The sequence below is a fragment of the Talpa occidentalis genome, unplaced genomic scaffold, assembly GCF_014898055.3.
Source record: "Talpa occidentalis isolate TD23 unplaced genomic scaffold, MPIMG_talOcc4v2.1 talOcc4.5, whole genome shotgun sequence".
Taxonomy (NCBI): Eukaryota; Metazoa; Chordata; class Mammalia; order Eulipotyphla; family Talpidae; genus Talpa; species Talpa occidentalis.
In genome coordinates, this window is record NW_023604861.1 from 20,195,641 (window position 1) to 20,218,909 (window position 23,269).

The 23,269-nt window shown below is 34.4% G+C and overlaps 1 protein-coding gene across 9 annotated transcripts in view; it reads left to right on the forward strand.

Annotated features, from left to right (window-relative positions):
* The window catches only part of RBM26 (RNA binding motif protein 26), an 85,649-nt gene that overhangs the window by 24,626 nt on the left and 37,754 nt on the right, over nt 1–23,269 (forward strand). For 3 of the 9 annotated variants that reach the window (XM_054701490.1, XM_054701492.1, XM_054701487.1), the window contains exons 2-14: nt 587–705; nt 1,314–1,450; nt 7,472–7,560; nt 8,191–8,408; nt 10,077–10,337; nt 11,106–11,345; nt 11,760–11,930; nt 12,558–12,713; nt 16,282–16,393; nt 17,468–17,627; nt 20,144–20,308; nt 20,969–21,100; nt 22,297–22,368. In XM_054701490.1, coding sequence (XP_054557465.1) covers nt 587–705; nt 1,314–1,450; nt 7,472–7,560; nt 8,191–8,408; nt 10,077–10,337; nt 11,106–11,345; nt 11,760–11,930; nt 12,558–12,713; nt 16,282–16,393; nt 17,468–17,627; nt 20,144–20,308; nt 20,969–21,100; nt 22,297–22,368 — 2,032 coding nt within the window. The remainder of the gene's footprint in view (nt 1–586; nt 706–1,313; nt 1,451–7,471; nt 7,561–8,190; nt 8,409–10,076; nt 10,338–11,105; nt 11,346–11,759; nt 11,931–12,557; nt 12,714–16,281; nt 16,394–17,467; nt 17,628–20,143; nt 20,309–20,968; nt 21,101–22,296; nt 22,369–23,269) is intronic. The other 6 variants (XM_054701489.1, XM_054701488.1, XM_037528835.2 and 3 more) reach the window with 6 other exon arrangements.

Here is a 23,269-nt window from a genome sequence, read left to right on the forward strand (position 1 = left end):
ACTTTGTTATAACTTTTTTTTTAAGATTTATTTATTTATGCATACAAGAGCTGGCTTACAGGCTAGAGATGTGGGGGCGAGAGGATTCGCCAGAGACAGAGTGGGGAACAGAACAGGCAGACTGACCGAAATACACTGCTGAGAGGAGTGGGGCGTGGAGGGGGGGTGAGACAGGAGAGGTCTTGCTTCGCCATGTGGGTTTCTCCCTGGCAGGCCCCTGATCGAACTCATGTTACAGAGGCTGCAGATTGCTTCATAGTACGGTGCTTAACCCCTTGCACCACCAGGGAGGCCCTGTACTTTGTTATAACTTCTCTTTGTAACAGTAAAACCGGCTGAGTTTTTTATGCTTGTATTAGTATATATTTGGAAGGCTACTGAATGAATGTTGACTACACAGACAATGTAGAGTATATTATTTAAGAGAAAAGAACTTAGCTTTCTTCATTACCTTCCACGAACTGGTTGCTTTTTACATATTTAACTCAGCTATTTATCATACCTATTAAGTCAGTTTATAACTGGAATTCGTAGAAAGTAAAGTTGCTTGTGGCTAAATTTCATTCAGTATTGCTTTTTTCTTCAGCTGTGATGCAGATCCATCAGCCCTAGCAAAATATGTTCTCGCTTTGGTAAAGAAAGACAAAAGTGAAAAAGAGTTAAAGGCATTATGTATTGATCAACTGGACGTGTTTCTTCAGAAAGGTAAGATGTTTGGTTTGAAAATAATAGTTTATTGTAAAATTATTTTAAGTAAAATTTTCTAGAGTATCAAAGGAATCGTCAGATGTAGGCTCTGTTTTACTCTAACAAAGTAGAACAAACAATATTAGTAATGATTATACCCATAGATTATTTATAGTGGAAACATTTTCTTTTATTAACATTCATGTGTTCATTTCTTACACATGCTAATATATTTTTTTAAAAGGTTAAAAACATCACTGAATATTTGCTTGCAGATAGTACTGTTTAAGAAATGTGTAGCACAGTGTTGTTCAACTTTTTTTATTTTGACAGCATATAGATAATAAAATTTGTGTTTGGCACACTAGGTGGGATACATGCAGTCTAGTCATGGTTGACTGATCCAGTGGCTCTGATCATTCTAATCCTCACCACCCTAACATTGACTGTCGCAGCGTTACCATAGGACTTGTGCCATGGCGCACTACTTAGGAAGCTGAGTCTTAGTATAATTTCTGGATTTATAAAAGTTAAGGTATATTTCATCATCTTGTCTGATGTGTGGAAGCAGAGAACTATTATCTTAGTAAATGCCTTTTAATCTGTACTTTTGGATTTTATTTTAGAGACCCAGATATTTGTGGAGAAACTTTTTGATGCTGTGAATACAAAGAGTTACCTACCTCCTCCAGAGCAGCCATCATCCGGAAGCTTAAAGGTAGAATTTTTTCAGCACCAAGAAAAAGATATAAAAAAAGAAGAGGTAAGTATTTGTGTTAAACCTTACATGTTCTTTAAAAAAATGTATAAGGCCCATCCAGTATTTTTTCTTTTTCTTTTTGTCTTATTTCACTGAGCATGATCTCTTCCAGCTCCATCCATGTTGCTGCAAATTGCATGAGTTTATCTTTTTTGATTGCTGAGTAATATTCCATGGTGTATATGTGCCACATCTTCTTGATCCAGTCATCTATTTTGGGGCATTTGGGTTGTTTCCATAGCTGACCTATTGTAAATAGTGCTGCTATAAATAAACATGGGGGTGCCTGGATGGTCTCACTCATAGCAGGAATTTAGAAAACCTAAATAAGGGCCTCCCCAGGTGGTGCAGCGGTTGAGCGTTGGGCTGCAAGGCTGCCCACAGCCTCTGCAGCGCCGGTTTGATCCCCGGCCACAGGCGAGGGTCCCACATGGCACGACAGACCTCTCCTGCCGTGTCTGCTGCTCCCCTCAGCAGTGTATTTCATCGGTCTGCCTGTTCTGTTCCCTGCTCTGACTCTGGTGAATTCTCTCACCCTCCCGCGCTTCTGATTGTACCCACTACTTGTATAAATTAATTAATTAATTAAAAAAAAAAAGAAAACCTAAATAAGGGACCAGGGAAAAGACTAGTTATAATAAAGTAAAAATCAAAATCAACAAGCAACTGTAAACCAGAGACACACTACCAGGGAAGGGGGGAGGGCGGGGGAAGAAGAGTAGGATCAAAACAAGGGGGGTGGGAATTGTATGGGGACAATAATCAAGATGAAAATGTATACATTGTGCAAAAATGAAAAATGATGTAAAAAATATATAAAATAAAAAAATTAAAAGTAAAAAAATGACTCTAAAGCTGCAATAAAAAAATGTATAAGGAATAATTAAAGTGAGTTTTATTTTCTTTGTCTGTGTTGGGAGTTAGCAAGATCACCCACAGGTGAGCATTCAACAGAACTTTGCATACCAGTGACTATGATATTGTGTAACAAAAGGATGTAGAGAAAAAATAAATCAACAAAGGAAAAAGTGTATGGTGCATAGCCTGGGCAAAAAACATGAGCTTCTAGGGGCTGACCCCACTGAGTCATACAGGTTGTACTTAATGAGTAGCGCCAATATATATGGACCAGGGAGCTTATTAGAGACTCAGTCCTCAGGGGTTTTGTTTAGGACTAGACACCTTCTGCCTAGTTTGTACCAAATATCCAGATTAGTAGGGGACGATGGGTGTTTAGCATAAATTGTACTGTTCATACAGACAATTCAGCTGTAGTGAACTACTTTGGGAATGATGGGAACCCTGCCAGAAATGAAAATTCACATATGCCAGCCAAGGACCTATCTTGTAAGCAGGCCTTTTAGAGCTGCTTTTTCCTTTTTTCTGTATAGTACCATATATGATGTGTAACCTTATCTATGTTGTTTGAAAATAATCAATTTGATACATCTGTATCATTCATGCACCATGGAGATCTATCACACAACTACACTCTTTAATCATATGATAATTCATATCTTCTCTGTTTAATGTCTAAAGATTGTTAATTCCAGCAAAAATAATTGACAAGTTACGCTGTTATATTTTTTCAGTTAACCTAGTTTTAGGTGAAAATAATTCTTGGTTAAAAGTCTGGCTTTATCAGTCATTGCTTTGTGACTTTGAAAACATTACTGTCCTGAGCCCTAGTTAACTCAATTCTGAAATGGAAATATAATGAGGCTGTTGAGGAATAATAAAGTAATATCTATAAAGCATTTGGCAGAGTATGTGGCATGTTCTCAAATAGTAATTGCTGTTACGAGTGAAATATTGTTGTGTGTTGGGAGATACGATGTGAGCTTTTGTTTTTCTCCCTCATATTCTGTTATTTTCCAGATTATATAAGTAATATATATTTCTTATATGTAAATAATGCATATTATTCTCAAATACATTTCTGTATAGCTGTACGTGTGTACACATGTGTGTGTGTGTGTATGTACATATATATATAGTTGTGGGGACTTACATAAGCACATAAATGCCCCCATTTCTTCTACCTGCACAGGAAGTTAAGAAATAATTTTGTAATTGTGTATTTTGTACCTGTCTAGATAGAGGTTCTATTAGTAAAGAAAAAAAGAATAATAGATATTGTGTTGACAATTGTTGTGCAAAAGATATACATTTTTTTTAAGTTTTGCCCAACAATGAAAGTTTTGGTTGACTCTAGATTTCTGTTATTCCAAATTAGGTTTTAATTCTTGAAAAATCTTTAGTAAATCACTGGCTCTTGGTTTCAGAAACAGTAAGAAATTTCCACCCCTCCACAAGTTAGCTACAAAGTTTCAGTCTATCTGTTAATACAATGAATGTTCATCACAGGTTTTTTTTTTTACAAATTGAAAGATACTTACCTCTGATCTTTTGTAACTGCCAACAATGTCAGTTAACAATCTCGATTTAAAATGCTATTGGAATAGCATTGAATCTGTATATTGCTTTTGGTAGGATGGCCATTTTAATAATGTTTATTCTCCCAATCCAAATTTCAATGTCATTCTTCAAAGAAATAGAACAATTATTGATGAAATTCATATGGAATCACAAAAAATCCCGAATAGCCAAAGCTCTCCTGAAAAAAAAAAGAAGGGAATGGAGGCATCACACTCCCAGACTTCAAACTCTACTACAAAGCCATAATCATCAAAACTGCATGGTATTGGAACAAGAACAGACATACAGACCAATGGAATCGAATAGAAAATCCAGAAATAAACCCACAGGTTTATGGTCAACTAATATTTGACAAAGGAGCAAAGACTATGCATTGGAGCAAAGAAAGTTTGTTCAATAAATGGTGCTGGGAAAACTGGGTCGCTACATGCAAAAGAATGAAGCTTGACCACTACCTCACACCATATACAAAAATCAACTCAAAATGGATTAAAGAACTAGACATAAGACCTGAAACCATAAAATACATAGAAGGAAATATAGGCGAAACACTACGTGATCTGCATATCAAAGACATCTTTACAGACACTTCACCCAAAGCAGTGATAGTGAAGGCAAAGATAAACAGCTGGGACTACATCAAATTAAAGAGCTTCTGCACAGCAAAAGAGACAATAACAAAAACAAAGAGAAACCCCACCAACTGGGAGAAAATTTTTGCACACAACACTAATGATAAAGGACTGATCACAAAAATCTGCAAAGAGCTGATGAGACTCAACAACAACAAAGAAAATAATCCAGTCAAGAAATGGACAGAGGAGCTAAAAAGAAACTTCTCTGAAGAGGAAATGCGAATGGCCAACAGGCATATGAAAAAATGTTCAACATCACTTGCAATCAGGGAAATGCAAATCAAAACTACCATGAGATACCATCTTACACCAGTGAGAATGGCACATATTAAAAAAACTAGCAACAACAAATGTTGGCGAGGTTGTGGAGAAAAAGGAACTCTTCTGCACTGTTGGTGGGAGTGCAAACTGGTCCAACCACTATGGAGAGCTGTGTGGAGATTTCTGGACCTACTAAACATAGAGCTTCCACAGGATCCAGCAATTCCACTCCTAGGTATTTACCCAAAGAACACAGAAACATCAATTCCAAAGAACACCTGCACCCCTATGTTTATAGCAGCACTATTTACAATAGCTAAGCTTTGGAAACAGCCCAAATGCCCAAAAATAGATGACTGGATCAAGAAGATGTGGTACATATATACCATGGAATATTACTCAGCATTCAAAAAAGATAAACACATGCAATTTGCAGCAACATGGATGGCGCTGGAAGGGATCATGCTCAGCGAAATAAGCCAGAAAGAAAAAGAAAAATACCGGATGGTCTCACTCATAGCAGGAATCTAGAAAACTTAAATAAGGGACCAGGAAAATGAATAACTATAAGAAAGTGAAAATCAAAATCAACAAAAACTATGAACCAGAGACACTTTTTGGGGGGTGGGTGGCGGGAGGGGAGGGATTGGGGTCAGAATGGGGGGATTGCAATTGTATGGGGAATATAAAAATAAAATTTATTAATTAAAAAAAAAATGCTATTGGAGGGCCTTCCCAGTGGTGCAGCGGTTGAGCGCTGGGTTGCGAGGCTGCCCGCAGCCTCTGCAGCGCTGGTTTGATCCCCGGCTGCTCCCCGGCCACCGGGTGAGGGTCCCGCATGGCGCCGGACCTCTCCTGCCGCCTGCTGCTCCCCTCAGCGGTGTGCTTCGGTCCTTCTGCCTGCTCTGCTCCCCGCTCTGGCTCTGGTGAATTCTCTCACCCTCCCGCACTTCTGACTGTACCCAGTACTTCTATAAATAAATAAATAAATCTTTAAAAAAAATAAATTGCTATTGGGCTAGTGCTATGAAATATGATGATCTGTCATCATAAGTTACTTGAAAGAATACAAGGGGAAAAGTACATTTGGAGGTTTTATTTGTCGCCGTTTTTTTTTTTTTCGGGGTGGGGGGTGGCGGATGGAAGTTGAAGTAAATGGAGAACAGAAGTAAAGGAAGAAAAAGGCAACTATTAAGAAAAGGTGGTAAAGCAACATTTCTCAGAATTTGGCCTGTTGATAGGATTTCTGTTTAATTTATCATTTAGTGTGAGATACTTTTTTTGTAAGTTGATTTTACAAAATATGAAATAAATAGTAATGGTCTTCTAAGTTATGCCACAAATCCTGAAGGTCATACACAAATGACTAAAACATATCCCTAATTTTCTTTTAAAGGAATTCCTAGCATATTAAGATAGATGTAACTATAAACATCCACAATTTTAGTTATCCTTACAAAAGTTCAACAAGAAGAGAATTCTAATTTTAGGCAAGATGGCAAACTAAAATGAATATGTCTTTTTTTCCCAATCATCTCAAAGTACTGCATGAACTATAACAACAATACAGCAATCATAAAATATTATATAGCTGAGCTTACCAATAATAAGAGAGGTTATCTCCCCTTGCCATAAATCCAAAAATAAGGTAAGATCAAAGTGATTATTGTTTAAATAACTGTGAATACATATTCTACTAGTCACTAGACCCATTAGTCCAACATCTTGGGTTTTAGTCCCTGAAAGCAAAGGTCCAAGATACAGGTCTATATCATGAAGACCCATCTCCCAAGATCAGTGTGCTTAATGTAAGAGTGATTACAAAGTATTGTCCCACAGCTGAGGTACTTAGCAAGGAAGCTCTGACTACAGAAAATAACAGTAATGTGGGATACTTTTGACAATGAAAGGCTCTTACCCAAAGGGATGTTGGAACAATTGGCATAAATCAGATCGTATTTATATGATCTTTAGAGTACCTGCATCAAAATATCTTAGGACTCCCATTAAAAATTTCAAAATCTTGAGCCCTTCCATATTTATAGAAGCCACATGTTCAATATTTCCTGTTTGTTTATCCTCTAAGTCTTTTTTTTCTAGTAATACTCATATTTTATGGAACTAGTATTCTAGGCAGTGTAGCCTGGAGAAATTAGCACTGATCAGTTTCCAGGACTGCCTTCTATTAATTATGCAAAAATAAAGGCACTTGTAAGAGAAAGAATATATAGCTGCTACACTGCTATGAGAACCTGGAGAACTATTTCACTTTGTACATTGTTTTCTCAAATGTCCTCTTTTTCTATGTCTTGGTTTGTTCTGATGCATTTTCTTGTATTCTCAGATATATTTGGTGCCAAACCAAGTCTGTGAAACTAAAACGTGAATGTATGTTGTACTTTTGAAAGAAGGTATAAAATTAGTTTTCCCCTAGTTATATTAAAATGTTTGACATTTGGCTTGAAATGTTTTCTCACAACCGTTATCTAAAATAATAACGTGAGTTTAAACTTTCAACAAACCTCTTTTATAGTTAAACTGTTGTACTTAGAAAATAACTTTATTTTGTTTGAATACTTTTAGAGGGAGACATTTTTAATCCATATTTTGATGTCGGTAAGTCATTGAAATAGTAATGTAAAGACTAACATGCTAAACTTAAACACATTTTTCTTTGTATATTAATTAGATCACAAAGGAGGAAGAGCGAGAAAAGAAGTTTTCTAGAAGGCTAAATCATAGTCCTCCTCAGTCAAGCTCCCGATACAGAGAAAATAGGTGATTTATTGAAACATGTTTAATGTTTAGTCATTGATTATCTTTTACATAGGGTGAAATGATGTCTGCTTTCTTATTAGTCTAGCAAAAGGTGACTTGAGCTTTTTCAAACAAGAATATCTAGACTGAATTTTCACCTTCTAGGAGTGAATTTTAGAACAGTGCTTGGCGCATATGTTAGTTCTTATTTTTATTGCCAATTTCAAATGGCAGAGAAATCTTAGGGTCAGACCATTTTTTTGTCCAAACAGTGCCTTTAATGTGAAGAAATTATTTATCCTGTTAATGCTTTAAAAGCACATAGAATGCAATGCATATGATAAATTCCTAAGACTATAGGTACAAAACAACAAAATGTGTATAAGCAGACATATACAGTTGCCTAAAAGTATAGATGTTTTTGTGTATAAGTCTAAGGATTAAAACTTTAATAAAAGATTTTTTCCCTATAAAGGGGATTTAGAGCACTTACACAGGACATGTTCAGTTTTTCAGTTTCCTAATATTTGTATTCTGATAGACAGTGGGGGGAAAAAAGCATGCTGTTATAAGACTATGATCTTCTTAAAATTTCGTTTTTTCTGTAGCTCCTTAATTATTTACTTAGAAGTGATCTTACAATTCTTTTAGAAGTCGTGATGAGAGGAAAAAGGATGATCGTTCTCGCAAAAGAGATTATGATCGCAACCCTCCTCGAAGAGACTCATACAGAGATCGATACAATAGAAGAAGAGGGCGAAGTCGAAGTTACAGCAGGAGTCGAAGTCGAAGTTGGAGTAAAGAGAGGCTTCGTGACAGGGACAGAGATAGAAGCAGAACTAGAAGCAGAAGCAGAACACGAAGCAGGGGTAAGTAATCTGTGTATGTGTACATTCTGGTTGATAGTCTTTTGTAAAAAAGCTGCATATTTGAGGGTTTACAAACTGTTTGGATTGGTGTCATTTTTTCTACTTGATGTATTTTGTGATCTCTATGAACTTTTATAAAATTCCTTTTAAATTTTTTATTTCTTGCAAATTAAAGCCATGTTGAATTACCACTGCACCACCATCAGAATAAATCAAATTAAAAACACTGAATTATTCAGGATTGGTAAAGATAAAGAAATCTTTGGGAAATACTTTGACAGTATCTTAAAAATATTAAACTTATACCTACCAAATGATCCAGACATTGCCCATTTCTAGGTTTATACCTTCTAGAAATAAAAATATTTCCACACAAAGACTTTTTTTTATATATATATATATATATATGATATGACAGTTTCATTTGTAATAACCAAAACCAGAACCAACTCAAATGTCTATTAATAGGGGAATGAATAAAACAATCATAGTGTACCTATATAATGGATGAAAAGGAAAGAACTGTTGATATTGAGATAAACTATATGCGTTTTAAGGTAATTGTGCAGAGTGTAAGAATTCAGACAAAACTCTGAATTATGTATATAATGTATGTATGTATATAAAATCTAAAAAATATGTATATAAAATCTAAAAAATGCAAATAAATCTATGATGACAAAACAAATTTCCTGGTATGTATGTGTAATAAAGAAGAAAGGATTATTATAGAGGGAAGGAACACAAAGATAGTTTTGGGAATGATAAGTATGTACATTAATTTGATTGTGCTCTTTGGTTTTGCAGTTATATACATCGATCAACATTAATTAAATTGTACATTTTAAATATGTTCAGTTCATATATATGTATCAGTTATACCTAAAAACCATGAAAACACTTTAAAAATTTCATTTTAGATGTTCATATTTACAAGTACATGTAATTTCCAACATAAAATTTTTCTTCCACTATGCATTATTGAAAGAAGGTATTGTAGACAATAAAACAATGAATGAAGCATCTTAACTGAAACTTAGATTTTTGCTACCCTTGCACCCTGTTAGGAAATATTTAGGGCCTGGCTGTTGTCTAAGCCCTGTACTTCTCTTTTTCACTTTTATTTTTACACCTCTGATCTAAGTGCACATTGCTTCACTTAACTAGTTTCTTTAATACCTTTTTTCTTTCCCTGTGACCATGTACAACCCAATTAATTTCTTGTTCATGTTTTATATGAAATCTTTTTCCTTCCTTTGCACATTTACCCTCATCTTCAACAAATACTATTCATAAAAAGACACACTGAGATTTTTAGCTGAGTGACAACTGAATATCTCAGAAAAAATAACTCATGCTTTTATTGTATGATTTTTGTTTTGTGGGCTGAAGTTGTGTGTATTAACATTACAGTGAATAAAATAAAAACATTTTACAGAAATAAAACTCTTAGAAAAAGCTCATTAACCGCAACAATTTTATGGGTGGTTTTATAGTTTAGGTCGTGCAAAAGAAGTAACTTATCTTGGAACATAGTGTATTGATTAGTTTTTGTAAATTTTGAACACTTTCTCTACATTTAGCAAAAACATCACTATTTCTTAGATATGGGTGGGGCCTTTTTAAAAATAGCATATAATTTTATAAGTGATTTCTGTTTTGTTGCAGAAAGGGATCTGGTAAAGCCAAAATATGACCTGGATAGAACAGATCCATTAGAAAACAATTATACTCCAGTCTCTTCGGTACCTAATATTTCATCTGGTCATTATCCTGTACCTACTTTGAGCAGCACTATTACAGTAATTGCTCCTACTCATCATGGTAATAACACTACAGAAAGTTGGTCTGAATTTCATGAAGACCAAGTGGACCATAACTCTTATGTAAGACCACCAATGCCAAAGAAACGGTGTAGAGACTATGATGGTAAGTTTTTTAAATATCTCATGAAATATTGAATTAATACTTTAAGCTGACTAAATACTGTACTTTTAGGTTGCACACAGTTATTCAAAGCCTTAATCTTGTTGGGAATTGTGGTCAATTTTAAGCACTTTATGAATCCCTCAATATTACTAACCCTTTTATTAGTCACCACTGACTATTGAATATCAGTTTAAAGGTAGTGTTTATTTGAATGTTGGCCTTAGTATATTTTGAAATTTTGTAAACAAGAGTGATATCTATTGAGTTATGCTACTGAAACGTTTAGAAGCTCACTTCTTTAGAGATGAATAGTTAATTGATCTTTAAGTAGAAACTAAAAATGTGAATATCATTTATGTAAGAGTTTTATAAATGAAGTGAAAACTATAGTTTTACTGTAAAAAGTTTTGTAGATTGTATTAAAGGTACAGCTAAGTATTCTTAAAGGTTTTAAGTGAAAAATTTAAATAAAAGATATTTCTAAAAATATGTGTGTGTGTACATGTGTATGTGTAAGTTTTATATTATCCTGTTAGCTAGGTATATTTTAATTTGGTAATCTCGTTTTAGTGCATATGTCAGCTCTGTTACTACTTGATAAGTATTTTAAATTACTAGAAATTAGTACGTAGCTCTTGTGATATAGTCAATTATACTTGCCCGGTATTAAAAATATTCCTGTTTTTAAGTATCTTAATTTTGTTGACTTAGAGAAAATGTATATGTTCAGCACTTTCCATATTTCTTCATAACAATTCTACTTCACAGAAAAGGGTTTCTGTATGAGAGGAGATATGTGCCCTTTTGACCATGGAAGTGACCCAGTAGTTGTAGAAGATGTGAATCTTCCTGGAATGCTGCCTTTCCCAGCACAGCCTCCTGTTGTTGAAGGACCACCTCCTCCTGGACTCCCCCCACCTCCACCAATTCTTACACCCCCACCTGTGAATCTGAGACCCCCAGTGCCACCACCAGGCCCATTACCACCCAGTCTACCACCTGTCACAGGTAATAAGTGTTTGTTTTCCTGTACTTATTGTATATTCATTCATAGTCTTTTGAAACATTTAACAGTTTAATGCTTGCTTTTTAAAAAAGTATCAAAAGTAGTAATATAGTTGCCTGCTAAAAACTTAAAAACAAAATACTCCCCTTGGACTATATTCCCACCTATAATAGACTATGGCAGTCTATGGTTTGTGGATTTAGGGTGACCCTGAATTATGCCATGTTGCTGATGAATCCCGGCTGCCTGTAGTCTTTTACAGTTTAAGACAAACCTGTTTTAGAGTATAATAAATGGATATTAGACCCCAGAAAACTGATACATTGTAGTTGTAATAACTTGGTTTTTGTATAGTTTGATAAGTGAAAATATTGTGTTTGGATCTATAATAACTTATTTTATTTGTTTGCTTTCAGATGATATTTCTTATTCTTTGGTTTTGACAGGACCACCACCACCACTTCCTCCTTTGCAGCCATCTGGCATGGATGCTCCCCCAAACTCTGCAACCAGTTCTGTTCCTACTGTAGTAACAACTGGCATTCATCACCAGCCTCCTCCTGCTCCACCCTCTCTTTTTACTGCAGGTGCAGTTTTGGTCCTCTCTATATCATAATTTATCACAGTTTTAGAGCAGAATTTTTTTGACAAAGGATTTTAAAATGTTTAGAAAATTAAATTGTTCTATTTATTTTTCTCATTAAAATTGTATAAAATGTAGGCATGGTGAGTGTACATCAAATATTAAGTTCAGTTAACAATTTTTTAAAAAGCAAAGTTATTATTTTCTTAATGGCATTTTTTATAAAACTAAATTTTCTTTTAAGCTTTTTTTTTTTTAAAATTTATACAGTAGCTGGGGTACAGGCCAGAGGTGCGGGAGGGTGAGAAGATTCACCAGAGACAGAGCGGAGAGCAGAACAGGCAGACTGAGAGAAAACATTGCTGAGGGGAGCAGCGGGTGAGATAGGAGAGGTCTGGCGCGCCATGTGGGAATCTTCCCTGGCCAGCTGGGAATCAAACCTGCACTGCAGAGGCTGCGGACAGCTTCACAGTGCTGCGCTCAACCCGCTGCGCCACCGGGGAGGCCCCTAAATTTTATTTTAATACATTAAAAACTTGTTATATATTAGTAGTATGTTACATAGTTTACCTTTTCTATTAATATAAAAAAATTTATCAATTGGACTATTATAATTGTTTTTTAATTACAGTTTTTGTATTACCAGATACGTATGACACAGATGGCTATAATCCTGAAGCTCCAAGCATAACAAACACTTCCAGACCTATGTATAGACACAGAGTGCATGCACAAAGGCCTAACTTGATAGGACTAACATCAGGGGATATGGATTTGCCACCCAGAGGTAATACTGCTCTTTTATCATATTCATAATATAAAGAGTGGCAAGTTATTTATAAAGATTAGTCAATCATGCATTTATTGGAATTGAGTAAGTGTTTGTACCTTGGATCCTTTGGTGTCTATCATGAGAGAAAAGGTAATGTGTAATGAGAGAAAGGTTCTCTATGTTACATTGGTGACACTATCCTACCATCCAGGAAAAAGATATTTCCCAAAAGTACATATTTTCTATGGTCTGCTGCGCTGTGTAGGTTAGCTCCCTGGCCAGGGATTAAACTCAGGCTCTAGCGCTAAGACTTAACCCCTGGGCCACTAGGGAGTGCCTATTTTCCATTTGGTTTGAAATTTACTGCCCTGGATTGTTTCAGATATATAATTAAAAGCTTATAATATTATCATATAATTTCTATACATTTCCAATAGCCCATAGATGACCTTAATTAAAATTTTTTTTTGTGTTTTTCAGATTTCTAAGGTGGCAGAAAATATGGTCTATAGGTAGGAAGAAGGGCATAGTAGTTCATAAAACTTAGTAGACACATTTGCTAATTATATATCAAGAGGAGTTTTGTTTCTGTGTTTTCAGTGCTTTCAAATTACACTGAAAGAACCTGTTTTTCAGATTTCTAAGGTGGCAGAAAATTTGGTCTATAGGTAGGAAGAAGGGCATAGTAGTTCATAAAACTTAGTAGACACATTTGCTAATTATATATCAAGAGGAGTTTTGTTTCTGTGTTTTCAGTGCTTTCAAATTACACTGAAAGAACCTGAATGGGAGAATATGTGTGAGTTAGAGCAAACACATCATAACTACTAGGGAAAAAACACAGTACAGCCTTTCTTAGTAAACCTTCAGATAAATAACATAATAAAGTTAAAAAAGGATATTGGACAGCTCAGGCACTGTCCAAAGGGGTCAGCCAGACTTGGGAAGAAGGAATAAGGCCAAAAATTCTATTTTAGAACTGGTCCTGTGATACCAGTTGGCAGAGAAACTGCAAATTCCACTGTGAATGTCACCAATGCCAGATACCAGATATTTCCAAGTGGTCTGTTGTGGAGATACAGGATAAGTCAGCATTAGGTAGAGAATAGTAGATAAAGCACATACACACCTTATAATACTTTGGAGAAATGTGGGAAACTTTTGACTGGAACAAGGGAATAATGGAAAGTAAGGTGCACACTAAAGGCATTTGAAGAATTGTAGAAAAAATGATCTTAGGAAAGATGATAGGCAAGTAACAGTGCTAAGTGCAAGATTTTAGTGTACTGGAGAGTTGGCAGCACTTGTGACTAGATTGGATTATAGGATTTATGGGGGTAATGGAGAAGGTGAAATTAAAGACAGCAAGATTTTGTCCTGGAGGAGGAGAAGAGTTTTGGTAGAAAGATAAAAGTTTTGTAAGTGTTTAATGTGCTTTGCCATGGTGCATTTGACTAGAAATGAACAATGGGAGGTAGAATATGGAATGCTGAGTTATGAGAGATAGCTGATCAGAAAATGCCGATTTTGGAGTCATGGGCAGGTAGAAGTTTTGTTTTTTAATCTATCTCTGTTCCAGATCTGTGAGCCTGACTGATTGAAGTTCCAAAAGCTTTTCTCATGAGTTTCTGATACTACACTGTTCCCCTTGAAATCAATTTATCACTAAACATGGTAAAGTCATGGCAATAGATAAAGATGTCTTAGGAAGATTGTGTAGTGTTAGTTTAGGGATCCCAAGTAAATAACCTGAGGAATGTTAACATTGGAGGAATGGCTGGCAAAGGGGAACTTATATAGGGCATTGTGAAAATGAAGCCAGAAAGGTACAGACAACAGCAAGGTGTGGAGAGTTATGAAAATCAAGGAAAGATAATATCTAAGAAGGAGGATGGGTAGGTGGTCGTTAGCTTCAAATGCTCATGAGAGGTCAAGTAAGGAGGACTGAGATGTATTTGCAATCTAAGGCAAAAAGTTATGACACCAGTCACATAAGCATGAGCAAGTTAAATAAGCAGTAGGTGCCGTTTACCTATTTCTAGAGGATTAGTGAGTGAGTGCATGGTAAGAAATCAGAATTAGCAAGTGTAGATATCTCTTGGAAATAACCTGTAAGGCCAGGGAGAAGAGAGAATAATCTAGCTGGAGAGGAAAAAGGTTCTATGAGGTTTCTTTTAAAAATGGAGTGGTTTGAGCTTGTGTAATGATGAATAGAATACCAGTTTACAAGGAATAGTTCAAGATGAAAACAGCAAGGCTCTTTGGTGGCAAAATTGATTGCGGGAGAATCTGGTATCAGAAGCCCAGTTAGGAAGGTGTACACTTGGTTAAACATGATGCAATTTTGTATCAAGGTTGTCAACTGAAAGGAAATGCAGGATAAAGGGATGTTGGCAGAATCTGAAATAAGATTGAGAAAAGGAAGCTTAATTAATACAAATTTTGCAAAAGATGAAAAACTACATTTAAAATAAAATGGCCAAAGACAACCCAGAAATGAGAAATGTAGGCCCAATCTTTAGAGCAGAATTCATGTGTGATAGATTGATACGATCTTCTGCATGGAGATCATTGTTGTGGCCTTGAAAGAGATTGTGTTGAAACAGACCTGAATACACTGGGTTAGTTTGTGTTTAGAAATATGAAAAATATGATTTATACAACCAATTTATCCACTTTTTAAAATTATGTTTTACTATGTGGATCAGGTTTCATCTTTTTAACATTGTTGTCATTTGGAAATTAACAGGTTAAAGTAAAATTCCACCTAAGTAAATGTAAAATGTTGAAAATAGCAGGTATTAACAGTGATTTTGCTGTATTTCAATCTTGGATATTTACCTTTTTAAATCAAATACACTTTTATGATGTTAATTTGTTGATGTTTAAATAAGCAGTTCAATCACAACTCTAGGTTACTCTTTTTTTTAAAAGATTTATTTATTTATGCATACAAGAACTGAGTTGCAGGCCAGAGTGTGGGGAGCAGAACAGGCAGATTGACTGAAAATACACTGCTGAGGGGAGCAGCATATGAGACAGGAGAGATCTGCTGCTCAGTGTGGGTCAGCACCTTGGGCAGTGGCTGCAGACAGCTTCATAGTGCTGTGATTTAATCCCTTGCGCCCCAGGCAAGCCCCCAAGGCTATACTCATTGTCTTAAAGAAAGGTTGCTGAAGTAGTGTTAAATTTTAAATCTTTTATATTATACATTTGATTTTAAAACTTATGAGCCCAGAGTCTCAAGTAATTTATTAGTTATTTCTGTTATTTATTTGTGGTTAGGGTGATAGCAAATGGGAGTAGTGACAGGGGTTTTATGTCTCCTTCGCCCCCCTAAAGTAATGAAGCGTATTTTATTTGGACATATGAGAATACCTGATGACTTTTTACAGTTAGGTGTGAAATGAATTTGAAATAAGCTAAAATCCTTTAGATTATTATCAAATGAACATTTGTTTTTCTTCCAAAAATTATATTTGGACAAAAACAAAGACCCAGAACTTAGGCTCCAATGTGATATTTAAGGTTGTAGCTATGATAAAGAAAATACTAATCTGTGCTTTCTTTTGTTTTCAAACAGAAAAACCTCCTAATAAAAGCAGTATGAGGATAGTAGTGGATTCAGAGTCAAGGAAAAGAACCATTGGTTCTGGGGAGCCTGGAATTCCTACAAAGAAGACTTGGTTTGATAAGTAAGCTGGCAGGGAAAATCGAGGAATTTAATTGGGCAGCGAATTTTAGAATTGTTGCAGTATTATAAAAAAATAGTATTTTCTTCCAACTTAAATTCATACTCTCTTCTCTAGGCAATCTCCACCAAAAGTATTAATTTACATATAATGTTTAAGTTAGGTGTCTGGTACTTGTGTGGTATTTCCATATAGAAATGGTATGTGATTGAAGACACAATTATTTCCTAAATTTTGTCTAAGAAAAGCACCCCTTAATTTACATATGTCATTGAATACTGGTTGTATATAGGATAATCATGAATCCGTCATTAGGGAAGGAAGTATTGGTAGGAGGCTTTAGCATGTGGGTAATTCCTCTTACGAACAAAAAAGTGATCTTTTGCTGGATAGGGGAGGTTTGGATAGATGCTGAAGTGATCAAGGAAGGATTTCAGAAAAAGGGGTAAAGAATCAGAACGTTAATGTATGTGATGATTCATTTATAAAAAATTGCTTGTGTAAAGAGAAACTAGGATCATACTTGTAAAACTTTAGTATCTATTTAATAACGGTTGACTTATAGATCTACCTCTACCTTTAATTCTGTGATGTAGGGCAAGAAGTATAATTTCTCTGGGCCAGAGTTTAGTTCTAGGTTCAAGTATCAAATATACGGTCTGTAGTTCTCACATTTTTAAATTTTGTTTTCCAGTTGGAAAAAAGGTTGGTTCTGTTACTCCTTGCTTTTAAAAGAGAGTACATTTAAGTATACCAGCTTTTGATTTAATGGAACAGAGGTCATATGTACAAATTGAATGAAAGAGGGTGGTAGAACCTTTCCTGCTAAGAATTTTAAGTAGAAGTAGATTAGAAGTGGAAAGTAACAGCTGATAAGGAAAGAACCATTTTCAATTGAACTTCTTGTAAAGCTGACATTATGAATTTGGAAGCTTCATTTCTTGGAAGAAAATTTAAATTTCCTTTATCAACCATTATTGAAAAAAAATGAACTTAAAGTATAAACTATTCTTTTGTACTTGCTAGAGGTCAATGTTTATAAATGAATGTATTGATTAACTTGTTTTTTCGTTACAGACCAAATTTTAATAGAACAAACAGCCCAGGCTTCCAGAAAAAGGTTCAGTTTGGAAATGAGAACACCAAACTTGAGCTTAGAAAAGTTCCTCCAGAATTAAATAATATCAGTAAACTTAATGAGCATTTTAGTCGATTTGGAACCTTGGTTAACTTACAGGTAAGAACCATGAATGATTCTTTTGTCTTTGTTTAGCTATTTTGGGAGAGAAGTTAATGTAATAACTCTTTCATAAGGCAACGTTATGAAAAACTTGGTAATATTCTAATTCAGAAAATTGCGTATGAAATGAAACTATGTTTTAGAAAAATGTGAGCTTTGGAATTAATTTTTATTTTCAAAAGACAGAAGTTTTCACTGATTAGAGTGTTAATTTTTTACCTGATAGCAATTGTCATAGAATCACATCAAGTTAAATAATCATACTGACAAAATATAATCTTATAGTAATTTTCATTGTCTTATTTCTCAAAATCATTTTAGCAGAATGCTTCAATCATTTATTTTTATTTTGTTCTCTGATGAGATTTTTTAAAAAAGATTTATTTATACAAGAACTGGGGGTATAGGTCAGAGGCGCGGGAGGGTGACAGAATTCACCAGAGACAGAGTGGGGAGCAGAACAGGCAGATGTACCGAAGACACTGCTGAGGGGAGCAGCAGGTGAGGCAGGAGAGGTCTGCCACGCCTTGTGGGTTTCTCCCAGGCTGGCCAGGAATCGAACCTGGGCTGCAGAGGCTGCGGACAGCTTCACAGTGTGGTGCTGAACCCTCTGTGCCACCAGGGAGGCCCTCTGATGAGATGTTTTTAGCAAATAGTCTTGAGGCCCAAATTCCGTGTAATCTCTAATTAGTTGAAATACTTACTTTTTCTTCTGCCATTTTTGAGCTTCCTTCAGGATAAATACTGTAATATGTATTTGACCTCACCTAACTTGTGAGAATTTTTCATGTATTGTTTGTATGTTATTAAAAGTGTCAAAATAATGTTGGAATTTCTCTTTTTCAGTTTGTATAACATTCTTTTCAACTAAATTTTTTTTTATAATCTGGTAAAAGTAATTTTAGAGAATACAGCTTAAGTTGCTATTTTAGAAAATTTTGTTGTTTCCTTGCCATTTAAAAAATATAAAAGTAAAAAAATGCATACTTGCTTCAGATGGGGCAGTAAAGATTTATATAGAAGTTAAAGAAAGTGGTTTTAACTTTGTTTCTTATCTTCCTCATATATCTCCATAATATAATTACATTATTGTTAACAATTTGCTATGTGATATTCTAGATTTTTTTTGGAATTCCTATGTGTATCAATCAGTATATCAATACAGAAACTTAAAAATATACATACATTAAAAATATATAGGTCATAGTATACATATATTTTGTAATTGTTTCCTTTGTCTTGAATATCTTGTTGTGGTAATTCACTTTGATGTACCATGTTCACGTCTAGATGTAAAAAAAGTTCTCAGAATATTCTTTTCCTCACACAATTAGCTGTATTGGTAATAGTTTAAAAAATTTAGCTGAGGGACAAAACTTGGTATCTCATATTTCAATTTGCATTTTTTTAGTTCCAGTGAGGTTGACTCATCTCTTTACTAGTCCTTTTGCTGTATCTGCATACTACCTTATCATTATTTATAAAATAGCTATTTTTAAAAATCAATTGTAAAAAGCTTTAGCTTTATCTTACACTTCATAAAATTGATGTTTCAGATTCCACAAATGTTATTTTTAACGTGCTTCCTGAAATCCCTAAAGCTAGTATTTAAAGAATATGTACTGTATACTTTGAATTATTCCCCTGAGTAATTCCCCATGAATTATTTAGTTTTTAACACTATAACGTAGGTATTGATACCCTATCTATGGAATGGGAAATGGATGCACAGAAACTTTAAATAACTTCCTTATGCTCCCTACGTAAGTGTAACAGTCAAGGTTTGAGCCTGGCAATTTGATACAGAGTCTATGTTCTTAATCTCTCCTATGTTACATATCACCAGTGGTTTATATGCCACACTTTGAAAGACACTGCTATTATGGAAAGAACAGAATTGTTGAAGTAAAAAAGCCTTGGCTCCATTACTCATTAGCTTTATGGGTCTACAGAATACCATACTCGTTGAATCTGTTTCCTTATCTGTAAAATGTGATTATTTGCTGTGTTGTGTGAGTCTTTTTTATTTTTTTTATTTTTTGCCTTTAAATTTTCTCATGCCTTAGAAATAATTATGTGAGAATTACGAATTTGGAAAATTTTTATAGGTGAGTTTTTCCTGTAACTTTTAGTTAGAGATCACTCTTCAAAACAGTTTGCTGCCTTTTCTTGATATTTGGATCTTGGCCAAGTCCATTATTGACTTGGGATTATTTCTCATAATCAGTATTAATATTTGGGCTATAAAGAGAATCATTTTGAATGTTTGTATATAGCATTTGTGCAGTCAGCATTCTTTACTAAATATTATAAAGAGGAGGCTTTTGTCAACTTTAAATAATCTGCAGTTAGCATTTCTTATGCATTGAAAATGACTATGGTAATTATCTATAAGGAGGTGTGATGATAGGACTCTTATTTGGAAGGACTGATACCTCACTTCTTGAGGAATTTTACTGTATGAAGCAACAGATTCATTTGGAAATCCACTTTTTTTACTATTTTATATCTAGGTTGCCTATAATGGTGATCCCGAAGGTGCTCTTATCCAATTTGCAACATATGAAGAAGCAAAAAAAGCAATATCTAGTACAGAAGCAGTGCTAAACAATCGCTTTATTAAGGTTTATTGGCACAGAGAAGGAAGCACCCAGCAGTTACAAACTACTGCTCCAAAGGTAAGAGAAATTTATGTGAAATTAAAAGCTTAGAAAGCTCTTAGTGTAGTGTTTCAGCACAGAGGTGTTGCAGTCAAGTAGACTTGAGTTAAGATCCTGGCTCTGCCCAATACTGTGAGCAATATGAAGGAAGCTACCTAACCTCTCTAACCTGTTCTTTTATTTTGTTGTGAAGTTAATTCCTAGTTTAGACAATCATGAGATAATATATGGAAAGCTTATAGAACAGTCCCTGGTAAATAGGAGACAGTACATGATAGCTATACATATTCTAGACTCAGACTGGTTCATCTTGGAAATCCTTTCCTCTCTTTTCCTCTCCCTCTCTCTTCAGTGACTCAGTCAATATGTAATGTTAGATTAATTGCTTATAGAGTTGTATTACAGCAACTTGTTTCTCTATTTAACTTTTTCCTGTTCATTAAAAAAAAGAGATAGATGATAGAGATTTATTACTTTATTTTTATAAAATAAAAATAGCTTCATTATTTTATGCAAAGAAGTCATCTATACACATGTATGAAGAAAATAGGAAGTCAGGTTTTGATTACAAGCTGCAGTTTTAAAACTTTCTCTTTATGGGCAATTTAATAACAAAGTGATAAGATTACTTTCCATGTTCCTGAACTAATTAGCTTCTTAACAATATTTTGTCTTGAGGTAATGCAGCCGTTAGTTCAGCAACCCATTTTACCTGCTGTGAAACAGTCAGTCAAAGAGCGATTGGGTCCAGTACCTTCAAGTACCATTGAGCCAGCTGAAGCCCAGAGTGCCAGTTCAGATCTTCCTCAGGTATATGAAGTATTACCATTTTGTGTCACTTAATAGGTTCTCAGTAAATTAGTTTCCCTTGGTGTTTTTATTTATACTTAATTGTGTATATTTATATAGAAATGAGATAGCCTGTATATATTTGAAACCCACCTGTGAGCTCTTTTTTTTTTTTAACCATTACCATAACATTTTCCATAGTCTCTCTTTTGCTATAGTATTTGAACCTTAAATTTTTCTCTATAGTTAATACTTCTCTATGAGAAAGAGTTTACTTTTACTTTGTGGAGGAGATATTTTTCAGCAAAATGTCCTGAAACGTGACATTCAGTTCACAAATTCTTATTTTTCCCCATCATCTTTTACTTAACTAGAATTCTGTTCCAGAGGTAATCATGCACTAGACTTCTTTGAAACTTTTTGGGAAGTAATGGCTAAAACCATCAGGTTTTACATAGCTCTCTTAGAATCTTGCTTCACTTATTCCTGAGTCTTGGGTTCTCTTCACCATATATCATTCCTTTCTCACTCCCTTCCTCATTTGAGTGGCAGTTTCTTGTTTCTACACCCTCATTCTCTGAAACTTAGCTTTCCTTTGTTTCCAGATGTTTTAGCTGTATAAAATAGTTAGGATATGGTTTCCTAATTAATGGATGCCACCATATTAAAATAGTCTTTTTAAAATAATATATTCAAATTACTTGCTGAAGAGTAAGATATTTAATTTCTACTTAAAAAAAATGCAGAATGTAAATTGGTAAAATATTAGTTACTTTAAAAAGTGAAGTACCCAAATTCGTTTAGCTTGAATCTTAATAGTATTTGTCTGTAAGACATATTGTAGGAGAGTGGCTTTTTATCTTAAGCTCAAGAAGCAGGCTGGTATTTTAATTAATATTTAAAATGTTCAAACGTTCTACTTGTCAACATAGGATTCTAAGAATTTATTATTCTACATCATGGTGGAGACTTTAGCAAGCATCTAGTTCAAACCTCTTTGTTTTATAGCATAACTTTTCATGATTGAGTAATATTCCACATTGTCTGATTTTTCTGCGCATGTTTTCTTTCTGTCTTTAAAAATTGCCCATGTTTATGTGATTAACATCAAATACTTACAGAGTTAGTGTATGTTAGTAGAGCCAGAATGTTCAAAATCCCAACAGACTTATATGTGTTTGGGGAAACACTGAATATGTCCATTTTAATTTTTTTAGAATGTAACTAAGTTATCTGTGAAGGACAGGTTGGGTTTTGTATCAAAGCCATCTGTTTCAGCAACTGAAAAGGTAAGAAGAATATGGCATGATGTGTTTGTCTTGGCTTCATAAATGTTTTTCAGGTGGCATCTTAATTTTTTAATTTTTTTCATAATTCCAAACTTTGCTTCTTAATATTATCTGTATCTCTTATTCCAACTTTTTTGCTTTCTATTTGCCAAAAAAAGTTTGCATATGTTTTTCATGTTTTGCATCAGCATTTATATACTTGTCTCTCACTATATTTCTCTGTGCACCAAACTTATTGTTTATTTTTTTCTTTTTATTTACTATATTTTCATTAGAGATATTGTACATTTTAATTTGAAAATTCTGGTACTCTAATAGAAAGGAAAATGAATTAGGAATTCTGCTGGAGATTGAGGTCTGGCTCTTTACTTACTAACTGCATGATGTTGGTAGTGCTCTTAACCTTTCTGAATCTTTTCCTCATCAGTTAAATGGTGGGTAATCTTTGTCTTCCTCACAAAGTTTTCTGAGGCTTAAGTAAAATCATTTATTTAAAGGTATATTGTAAATTAGAAAAAATGGTGTAAATGCATTTTTTTTTATTGATTACTAATAGCTGTTGTGTATAGCCTGACAATACATTTAGTTTTTTTTTTTTTAAATAAGTAGGGGGTGAATACTGATTTAACTGAAGACCATTTATGGACACCTGTCTTATAATTCTGTGTAGATGTATTATTTTTTTTTTTGTTCAGGTATGAATGAATGCCCAGATCTTTAGTCCTATTTGAGGTGTGTGGAATCATAGAATTTTATAATTAGATAATCTTTCTCCTTTTCTTTATCTTTACTTTAGAGGAAGGTAAGGTCCAAATAGTTTTATGTTTGCTGTATACTGTGAGTTATTGAAATTGGACTGGAATCTGGGTCTCATATTCTTAATCCATGGCTCTTTCCATAG